Source organism: Thunnus maccoyii, chromosome 5 (assembly GCF_910596095.1).
Source record: "Thunnus maccoyii chromosome 5, fThuMac1.1, whole genome shotgun sequence".
NCBI classification, from domain to species: Eukaryota; Metazoa; Chordata; class Actinopteri; order Scombriformes; family Scombridae; genus Thunnus; species Thunnus maccoyii.
The window spans coordinates 15,160,024-15,171,723 of NC_056537.1; the positions used below are offsets into that span (position 1 = coordinate 15,160,024).

Here is an 11,700-nt window from a genome sequence, read left to right on the forward strand (position 1 = left end):
ATCTACAACCCCAACTGCTGTACCTCCTACTACAACTGAGGGTCCAACCACAACAGAGGGGCCAACCACGATCACAAAATCTACATCTCCAACCGCCGTACCTTCTACTACAACTGGTGGGACAACCACAACCACAAAATCTACCACTCCAACCGTCATACCTCCTACCACAACAGAGGAGCCAACCACAACCACAAAATCTACAACCCCGACCACCGTATCTCCTACTACGACTGAGGGGCCAACCACGACCACAAAATCTACATCCCCAACCGCTGTACCTTCTACTACAACTGGTGGGACAACCACAACCACAAAATCTACAACCCCAACCGCTGTACCTCCTACCACAACTGAGGGTCCAACCACAACAGAGGGGCCAACCACCACCACAAAATCTACATCTCCAACCGCCGTACCTTCTACTACAACTGGTGGGACAACCACAACCACAAAATCTACAACCCCAACCACTATACCTCCTACTACAACTGAGGGCCCGACCACAACAGAGGAGCCAACCACAACCACAAAATCTACATCTCCAACCGTCGTGCCTCCTACTACAACTGAGGGGCCAATCACAACCACAAAATCCACCACTCCAACCGTCATACCTCCTACTACAACAGAGGGGCCAACCACGACCACAAAATCTACATCTCCAACCTCCGTACCTTCTACTACAACTGGTGGGACAACCACAACCACAAAATCTACAACCCCAACCGCTGTACCTCCTACTACAACTGAGGGTCCAACCACAACAGAGGGGCCAACCACGACCACAAAATCTACATCTCCAACCGCCGTACCTTCTACTACAACTGGTGGGACAACCACAACCACAAAATCTACAACCCCAACCGCTGTACCTCCTACTACAACTGAGGGTCCATTCACAACAGAGGGGCCAACCACGACCACAAAATCTACATCTCCAACCGCCGTGCCTCCTACTACAACTGAGGGGCCAATCACAACCACAAAATCTACTACCCCAACCGTCATACCTCCTACTACAACAGAGGGGCCAACCACGACCACAAAATCTACATCCCCAACCGCTGTACCTTCTACTACAACTGGTGGGACAACCACAACCACAAAATCTACAACCCCAACCGCTGTACCTCCTACTACAACTGAGGGTCCATTCACAACAGAGGAGCCAACCACGACCACAAAATCTACATCTCCAACCGCCGTGCCTCCTACTACAACTGAGGGGCCAATCACAACCACAAAATCTACTACCCCAACCGTCATACCTCCTACTACAACTGAGGGTCCAACCACAACAGAGGGGCCAACCACGACCACAAAATCTACAACCCCAACTGCTGTACCTCCAACTACAACTGAGGGTCCAACCACAACAGAGGGGCCAACCACGACCACAAAATCTACAACCCCAACTGCTGTACCTCCTACCACAACTGAGGGTCCAACCACAACAGAGGGGCCAACCACGATCACAAAATCTACATCTCCAACCGCCGTACCTTCTACTACAACTGGTGGGACAACCACAACCACAAAATCTACCACTCCAACCGTCATACCTCCTACCACAACAGAGGAGCCAACCACAACCACAAAATCTACAACCCCGACCACCGTACCTCCTACTACAACTGAGGGGCCAACCACGACCACAAAATCTACATCCCCAACCGCTGTACCTTCTACTACAACTGGTGGGACAACCACAACCACAAAATCTACAACCCCAACCGCTGTACCTCCTACCACAACTGAGGGTCCAACCACAACAGAGGGGCCAACCACCACCACAAAATCTACATCTCCAACCGCCGTACCTCCTACCACAACTGAGGGTCCAACCACAACAGAGGGGCCAACCACCACCACAAAATCTACATCTCCAACCGCCGTACCTTCTACTCCAACTGGTGGGACAACCACAAAATCTACATCCCCAACCGCTGTACCTTCTACTACAACTGGTGGGACAACCACAACCACAAAATCTACAACCCCAACCGCTGTACCTCCTACCACAACTGAGGGTCCAACCACAACAGAGGGGCCAACCACCACCACAAAATCTACATCTCCAACCGCCGTACCTCCTACCACAACTGAGGGTCCAACCACAACAGAGGGGCCAACCACAACCACAAAACCTACAACCCCAACCGCTGTACCTTCTACTACAACTGGTGGGACAACCACAAAATCTACAACCCCAACCGCTGTACCTCCTACTACAACTGAGGGTCCAACCACAACAGAGGGGCCAACCACGACCACAAAATCTACAACCCCAACTGCTGTACCTCCTACTACAACTGAGGGTCCAACCACAACAGAGGGGCCAACCACAACCACAAAATCTACATCTCCAACCGCCGTACCTTCTACTACAACTGGTGGGACAACCACAACCACAAAATCTACAACCCCAACCGCTGTACCTCCTACCACAACTGGTGGGACAACCACAACCACAAAATCTACAACCCCAACCACTGTACCTCCTACTACAACTGAGGGCCCGACCACAACAGAGGAGCCAACCACAACCACAAAAGCTACATCTCCAACCGCCGTGCCTCCTACTACAACTGAGGGGCCAATCACAAACACAAAATCTACCACTCCAACCGTCATACCTCCTACTACAACAGAGGGGCCAACCACGACCACAAAATCTACATCTCCAACCGTCGTACCTTCTACTACAACTGGTGGGACAACCACAACCACAAAATCTACAACCCCAACCGCTGTACCTCCTACCACAACTGAGGGTCCAACCACAACAGAGGGGCCAACCACCACCACAAAATCTACATCTCCAACCGTCATACCTTCTACGACAACTGGTGGGACAACCACAACCACAAAATCTACCACTCCAACCGTCATACCTCCTACTACAACAGAGGGGCCAACCACGACCACAAAATCTACATCCCCAACCGCTGTACCTTCTACTACAACTGGTGGGACAACCACAACCACAAAATCTACAACCCCAACCGCTGTACCTCCTACTACAACTGAGGGTCCAACCACAACAGAGGGGCCAACCACGACCACAAAATCTACAACCCCAACTGCTGTACCTCCTACTACAACTGAGGGTCCAACCACAACAGAGGGGCCAACCACCACCACAAAATCTACATCTCCAACCGCCGTACCTTCTACTACAACTGGTGGGACAACCACAACCACAAAATCAACAACCCCAACCGCTGTACCTCCTAGTACAACTCAGAGTCCAACCACAAGCACAACAGAGGAGCCAACCACGGCCACAAAATCTACATCTCCGACCTCTGTACCTCCAAGTACAACTGGTGGGACAACCACAACCACAAAATCAACAACCCCAACCGCTGTACCTCCTAGTACAACTAAGGGACCAACCCCAACCACAACAGAGGAGCCAACCACGACCACAAAATCTACATCTCCGACCTCTCTACCTCCTAGTACAACTGGTGGGACAACTTCCATTTCCACAACACCTGAATCACCTGTCACTGGTTCCACATCCACAGTGCATCCACCAACAGCCCCCATTATCAGCACCCAGACAACCCCAGCATCTCAAACTACACCATCAACAATAACCACACTGAGTTCCACGACACAATGCTTCTGTGTAGTTAATGGCAAGCAATATAAGCCAGGTAAGAAAGTAAATAAAGTTATTTTGTCTCCAACAAGCTATATGAGTTTGTTTCTTCTAAAGATCTACCACTGTTTATTCAAGTATTCCTTTTTTTTCTCACCTTTAGGGGAGAAAATACTTGACATGGAACACATTGGATCAGGTATATGTCTCACAATGATATGTTCTAATAGTTGTGAGATTAGCAACCAGACCGGACCTTGCAGGTCGACACCTTTGCCTACACCCACACCCACACCTGTACCTGACTGCCCTGAATGGGGTGTAGCAGTAAGAATCTTAATTTATCTAGCACATCAAAATATACTATTTATGTTATACTCATAGTACTTGAGAAGTACAAACAACCTTTCCTTTTTTGCTAAATACTTCAAAATATGCTTGATTTTCTCTCTTTTTTCATTTTACACCAGCAAAATGAGACCTTCTATCTGTGCAACTGCACCTTGGCAAGATGCATTGAGAACAATACAATTGAAATAATTCCTTATGAATGTCCACCCCTTGAACCCATCACTTGTACCAATGGAAAGAAACCTGTTCTCGTGTATGATGAGTACCACTGCTGCCAACATTACGTTTGTGACTGTAAGTTATTGTATGGATAAAAGAAGGCATTGATACATTTTAGACTCTAGACATTATTTTCTAACTTGTTTGTTTGATTGTTTATAGGTGTATGTGAAGGCTGGGGAGATCCTCATTATATAACATTTGATGGATTGTACTACAGCTATCAAGGAAACTGTACTTATATCTTGATGGAAGAGATTACACCAACACATAACCTAAAGATTTATATTGATAATGTTATTTGTGATGTCACTGAAGATGTCTCCTGTCCTCGATCTATAAGTGTATCCTATGGTTCACAAGTTGTCAAACTCAAGAATCACAACCTCATTGGAGCAGCAAAGTTGGAGGTAAAACAAAATGGAGTTATTTCACGTTTCAAAAAGTTTAGTTAACAAAAGAGTGGATAATTGTTGTCAATGTATAGGCCGCATTTTTCACTGAATAACAGTGATTTAACCTTGTCCTTTTGTCATATAGTATATTTACTTCTTTCCCTTTAGGCATTGAAGGAAGGAGTACCTGTTAAACTACCTTATTCACAACAAGGTGTGAAGATCATGAATTCTGGCATTACCTTGGTTTTGGAGATCCCTCGCTTAAAAGTGGTCATTACATATGGAATAACTGGCTTCAGTGTGACCCTTCCCTTTCAATACTTTGGCAGAAACACACAGGGCCATTGTGGTAAGACAGTCTCTCTCTCCAATAGCCATATTGGTAAATCATCAGTTTGTACACTAATACTACTATTACTGTATGTGACTCTATTGTCAGGAACATGCAACAACAACCAGGCTGATGACTGCATGTTGCATGGAGGCAAACTGGTACAAAGTTGCACTGTGATGGCTGACTACTGGCTTAAAAAAGACACTGAAAGACCTGACTGCAAGATACCCTCTGTACCCCCCTCCCCTGAACCTTCACCAACCCCAACTCCATGCAAGAATCAAGACTCCATGTGTGGTCTACTTAAGAGCAGGTAGACATTGTCTAATATATTGTAGTAGGTCACATTAATCATCTTAATTTTGATAAATTGCAATTAAAATAGTTATTTTTACCATTTTTTCAAAGCATGAATTGTGTGGTCTTTTACAGCCAATTTAAATCCAACTGATTTGTTTTGCTTTTCTACTGCAGAGTCTTTGCACAGTGCCATCCCTTTGTCACTCCTGACAAATTCTACCAAGGTTGTGTTTTTGATAGCTGCCATGTTTCCAACCCAGTGGTGCAGTGCACAAGTTTGCAGGTTTATGCTGCTGCCTGTGCGCAGGCAGGGGTTTGCTTGCACTGGAGGAACCACACCAAATTGTGTGGTAAGCACTCCTCATTATTTTACTGTAAACATTGAGATCAGTGGAATCCAGAAGGGCAACTCATGTTTTTACTTTTGTTGAATTTAGCATGCATTGGACAAGCTACTGAACATTTTATTTTATACAGTGTGTAGGTAGTATGTAGAACCAATTATATTAAGTTGTTTTCTTCACTAACAGCCAGTGACTGCCCATCAAACACAATTTACAAGCCATGTGGTCCTGCAGAACAGCCAACCTGTGAAGACAAGTAAGTTTCAACAAAAGGGACATGTATACATCTTAAATTTTATTATGCACATCAGTGGGATCATAATGGATCATGGAAATATTCTATTTACTGTTATGCAGACAATTACAACTTTCTGTTAAAAGCTTTGAAGCAGGCCACATTACAGAGTGTCTTACCTTATGTGAAAGATTGGATGTCACAAACTTTTGAGCAGTTAAACTCTGACAAAACAGAGGTCCTAATCATTTGCCTTGACTTAAACAATTTTTGGTCCCTTAATTCCAAATAGTAAGAGTATCACTAAGAACTTAAAGCTTGATAAGTTGAAAACGTTTCAACTTGAGTTTCATGCTTTATGAATCTGAAAAAGAGGAAAAAGTTCAGAGACTGGAGGGAAATAACAAAAAGAGCCAAAGTCTCTGGTGAATTCTGAGTTCAGTCAGAGGCTAAAATGAAAAAAAAAACACTCCTAAAAACACAGTCAGTTCATCTCTTGCTAGCTAGCTTACAGCAAATGTACAGTTGATATTTTGGTTGTTTTGGGCAAACAGAGACAAATAGTCCAGTGGTCAAATATGCACGAATGGCACAAGGTGAAAATTTGCTTCACACATATTTACTCTTGTTGATTTCTTTTTACTTTATATATGATTTTACACTCTATGTAGCTGTGTTTTTACACTGTTGTTTACATGTGTCATTGTATTTTATACTGTCTCTTTGAAGTACTTTGAGTTCCTTGCTTGAAAAAATTTTAACAAATAACAATTATTATTATTATTATTATTATCATTATTAAAATAACAGGGTTTCAGATATCTTAAAGGAGTAACATTTATGTTCTTTCTTGATGATTGAACATTGCAGCTCCAATGAACCTACCATGAACTTCACTACTGAGGGCTGCTTTTGTCTTGATGAAATGAAACTCTTCACCAAAGCGTCTGGTATATGTGTTGATAAGTGTGGTAAGTGTGGTGTGCAACATGGGTCAGAACCATGGGCCAAACCTCATAGTTGGTCAAGAGAGTTGGCTATTAATTGTAGAATTGGTTTCATCCTTGGTTCCTCTTGTATACATAAATGCACGTGAAGTATGTCTATGGGGAAAATGGTAAGATGCTTTGGACAAAAGCATCAGACAAAATAATGTAAACAACCTGCCATTACTGTGGTGGGATCTTGCCCATGCAATTACACTGTTATCTGTTAACTGCTTTTGTCCAGTATTTTCAAAAAAATATATCCTGGAGATCCTGAAAAATGTGCAACATGTTGAAATATAGTCATTGAAATACAGTTGAAACAATGATTATATGTAATGTAGATCTCTAAAAAAATAAGTGCAAATCAGGCTTACTGAGCTTTACCATTGTCAGCTGTTCAAAAATAAACTGCTCCATGAAGTTATTTTCATTTTAATTCATTTTTCCATTAAATTCTTTTGGTCCATCTAAACCCAGACACTGCATAGTTATGTTTTGTGGCCGCAAACAATTGAATTTCATTACAGTACGTGAAATGCGTTTCAGATTTTTATCGAATTATTCATTCCATTGGATGACAATGTAGGACATCATGGATGTGATGTGATTAATTTAATAACCTGTAAAAACTGGAAAATTTTGAAAACTAATGTAAGCACATCCACATTAATCTAGTCGAGGTCAATAAAAAGTGGTGTATTGATGTGATTTTTTTCTCTAAAAGCCTTCATCATAGCAAATGGTATGTTTACAGAATAAAAATGTCTGAGGGGATGATTGCCAACTCTTAATAATCCAACCAACCATGCTTTTCCTATCAGTGAAACTGTGAACACTTGGACTAGGCCACTGCAGTAATTATGGCATCAGTAGAGTGTTCAACACAGCCAGCAAATTGATCAATATGTCAGTCATGAAAACCTAAAGTAATACTTGTATTTCAACAGGATGTCTTGATCCTGAGCGCAATGCTCGTGAGGTGAGCAAAGTCTTCTATTCAGTTAAAATTCCAACATGTGTTGCTTACTTGCTCCAACATACAATTAGGTCACTACTGTGGTTTATTCTTTCAGTTAAATGAAAAGTTTGAGTACAAATGCCAAAACTGCATCTGTGAGGAGTCCACCAAGACTGTGACTTGCAAGCCCAAGGTGTGCCCACCACCAACCGTAACAAACTGCACTGGTCCAGGGTTCGTCCTTGTCAACCAGACAAATCCATTGGACCCTTGCTGTCCTGACTCTGACTGCCGTAAGACATGTAGCATAAATGCACATTTGTGTTTAAACGTTTTCAGATTACTATTTACTGAATGTGATTTTTGAAGATGGCTCTCAGTAATGAGTGTTTTATCATCTTTACAGAATGTAACAACAACACTTGCCCAGCCCAAAATATGGAATGTCAAGTTGGATATTGGCTAATTGTCAGTGAACTGGATGGAAAATGCTGTCCAGAGTATAAATGTGGTGAGCTCTTGAATTCGTAATTCCTCAGTCTCACCTTTTCTTGGTTTCCATTGTTATGATTCATGTCTTACTCTTTTCTAGAGCCTAAAAGAGTGTGTGTCCACAAAGACATTGAATACCAGGTAAATAAGAAACAATAACGTATGGAGAATTTATATTCATAATTTCTATGATTTATGGTTCTGGTGCCCTTCTGAATGGCTACAACACAGATATAAACACATCCTCTTTGCATGCCTCTTAGCCTGGTGCTTCAGTTCCTGGAAGTGAATGTCAGAATTGCACCTGTACCAATACGATGGACTCCAACTCTAGTCTACTCAAAATAGTTTGCGACGTTCGGAAATGTGAAAAGAATTGTGAAATGGTAAGCAAGATCACATTATTTCCATATACACAATAAATACTGTACAGTGCAACTTCTTCTCCTCATAATGTGTTTAATGGGAGGGTGAACTTGTAAACTGGACTCAGCAACTTAATTCTCCCACTCTCTCAGGGATATGAATATGTGAAAATTAATTCACATGAATGCTGTGGGAGTTGTGTACAGACAAACTGTGTCTTAAATGTTAATGGTACCAAGCGGCTCTTAAAGGTAAGTTGGATCATCTATGTTGGCTGTGACTTCACATGGTCTAGTTTAACAGCTAATGATATTTTAATATATCTGTATATCCATCTCACTGCTTTCTAGCAAGGAGAAACCTGGTCAACACCTGAGAACAAGTGTTATGAATACACCTGTATTAAGAGCCATGAGACCTTTACAGTTATCATTTCACACACGGTGTGCCCGGCATTCCAGCAGAGCAACTGCCAACCTGTAAGTTATCACTTTCAACAACTGAATCTGGATTGACTGTGTCTTTGAGAACAGAATTTACTATGAAACAAACACTATTGATGTTATACCAAAGTGTATTTTTTGGAACACAAAGCAAAATTCACCATTCCTTCTGAAAGTAGTTTGAAATGTTGTCTATTTGCCTCCTTAGGACACAATTCAAACTGCAGCAAATGGCTGCTGTAAAATTTGTGAGTATCTTTGACATTTTCTTTACTTTTTAATAGAAAGTAATTCAATGAAAACAAGGTAATTGTATGTCTCTTTTGAAAAGGTGTGGAGAAGGAGAAGGCCTGCAAGTTAGTATCCATGAAAACCCGTATTAAACACAAGGACTGTTGGGCTAAGGAGGAGGTAGATGTTCCATATTGTGAGGGATCCTGCAACACTTTCACCAAGTAAGGATGATATTACCAGCATTTCTCATTCCTCTGAAAAGTCACAAACCCATAAACATTTGGACATTTAAAAAATGCTTAGTTATGGTTTGTAACTATTTCAAGTTAATTGATTTAGTTAATTAATCCTGCCTCTGCTTTCTTCAGGTACTCTGCAGGTGCTATGCAGCATTCTTGCACATGCTGTAAGGAGGCACGCTACAGCAATCGCACTGTTGACTTGCAATGTCCCAATGAAAAAGTGGTTCCTCACACATACATCCATGTGGAGGAGTGTGGATGTAGCCACACAGACTGCACCACAGCTGCAGGACATCCAGCTCGCAAGAGGCGAAGCTTCACACTGGTGTAATTGAAAATCTGTCCTCACATTCATCAATGTGGGATGAGAAAGTTCTTCCCAAATGTCCCACCAATCATTATATCTCTTACAAATATCTATCATTCTAGATACTCTCTTTATAATTGCCACTATGGAGAGTATTTATCAATTAATCAAATAAAAAGATGCAACTGTGTTCAGGTTTCATCTCTTCTGTTGTCTTATTTGTGCCATTTTTGTAGCAGTTAGGCTTTTATTGATATTGTTGTTTTTATTCATGATAATTATAAATGTTAATAAAAAACAAAACAGAAAATATATAATTATAAATCATATTAATTCCCGTTATTATTATTGATTTCACACAGTTGCACCTCAGCCTTTTAAAACTCTATTAATATACTACTGTTAACAAAATATGGTTTTCTCTTTTGGTTCCTCATGCTGAAAAAGTATACTTTGGAGTAAATAAAACACACTTGGAAAGCTGGACAATGAATAGAATAGGATAGGAAATGATGGATTTTTATTCATCCAATTCTTTTTGTGTCAAAGATGCTCAGTATACATAATAAAATACAGCAAATATATATTCAGTATATACAACAATCTCTACATATAATAATAAAATACTGTACATATTAAAATTAAAAGAATATAAACAATATATGTACAATATATACACATATATAATTTATAGCAAGGTGCAAAGAACAAATGATGGTGCAATCCATCAACAAAAGTGCAGGGTACTGATTTATAGGTTACAAGCTTATAACAGTACATCTCCTATGTGAAGAGTGAGTAGGAGAAACAAAATAAATAAATATAGATTAGAAAGTATGAATAGGAGTTAACATTGGCAGGTAGGCTCTCCTGTGGCGTTCAGTGGTGCACTTAAGGTGCATAAAGACAGGCTTGACGGTGGTGAGAGGCTGCACATGGAGCTCACAAGAATCAAGTTCCACCCCCAGGATGGAGCCACCTTCCTTGTTGATCCTGCTGGTGAATAAAATAGGAGGAAATAGGAAAAAATAGAGTACAACAGTAACATTACAGTAACCCAACTCAGTTTGGGTATTTCCGTCGGGTATCTTTGTCCATATTTGTTATGTGGCATTTTATGCACATCATAACCAGATAACAAGGAAGAACTCCCTTTGCACTCAACCATCATTGCTCATTACTCACACCGTGCAACTGTTTCAAGTTCCTCCTCTTTACATAGAATATATCTATTTTTTTATTTGTAGATAACAATAGTTCTAGTATTGTAAACCCTCATATAAATGTTCTAAATTTGTAAAGCATTTATAGTATTAATCATTTGCAATATTTTTGATTAGCCTGTTTTTAATCACATCTGTAACTTTCTATTAGTATGCCATGTCTCAAACATTTTTTCAACAAAGAATCACAACTACACCAATAATCAATGTGGGGATTGAATGGCATCAAAAGTCGATCTGTAGTAAAATATTCACTTATATCACAGAAATATAGGCAGGAAATGGAAAGCATTTCTAAACAAGACAGTCTACAGACATGTTAGCAGCTCTGTAAGGATGTACATGATCACAATAACAGTGTTAAAAGGCTGTTGTTTAGCAGGTATATAGATGAAAAGTTGGGAGTTCACCACAGTTATTATAATTCATCCTGAAGGGAACAAGAATGGCTGTATCAAATTTCATAGCAATCCATCCAATAGCTGTTGAGCTGTTTGATGTGATCACTACCACATGGAACTGCATGTTGACAGGGTCACTAGGAAATCATTAGGATTCATCTTCTGGGCACTATGAATGTCTGCACAAATGGCAATCCATTCAATAGTTGTGAATTATTTTGGATATTTTTCTGATTTTCTGGTTTTCTTGT

At 40.9% G+C, this 11,700-nt stretch overlaps 1 protein-coding gene across 1 annotated transcript; it reads left to right on the forward strand.

Annotated features, from left to right (window-relative positions):
• Positions 1–1,408: 1,408 nt before the first annotated feature.
• Positions 1,409–9,961, forward strand: LOC121897335 (intestinal mucin-like protein; the record flags this gene model as incomplete). The annotated part of the gene is made up of 21 exons (XM_042411740.1): positions 1,409–2,186; positions 2,777–2,972; positions 3,076–3,668; positions 3,777–3,940; positions 4,084–4,258; positions 4,346–4,593; positions 4,747–4,930; positions 5,021–5,228; positions 5,390–5,565; positions 5,746–5,815; positions 6,665–6,765; positions 7,731–7,762; positions 7,857–8,034; positions 8,148–8,252; positions 8,334–8,374; positions 8,497–8,619; positions 8,752–8,850; positions 8,950–9,078; positions 9,251–9,290; positions 9,374–9,497; positions 9,645–9,961. Coding segments are annotated over 21 exons (3,969 nt in total), but the record flags the coding sequence as incomplete, so codon positions are not given.
• Positions 9,962–11,700: the final 1,739 nt, after the last annotated feature.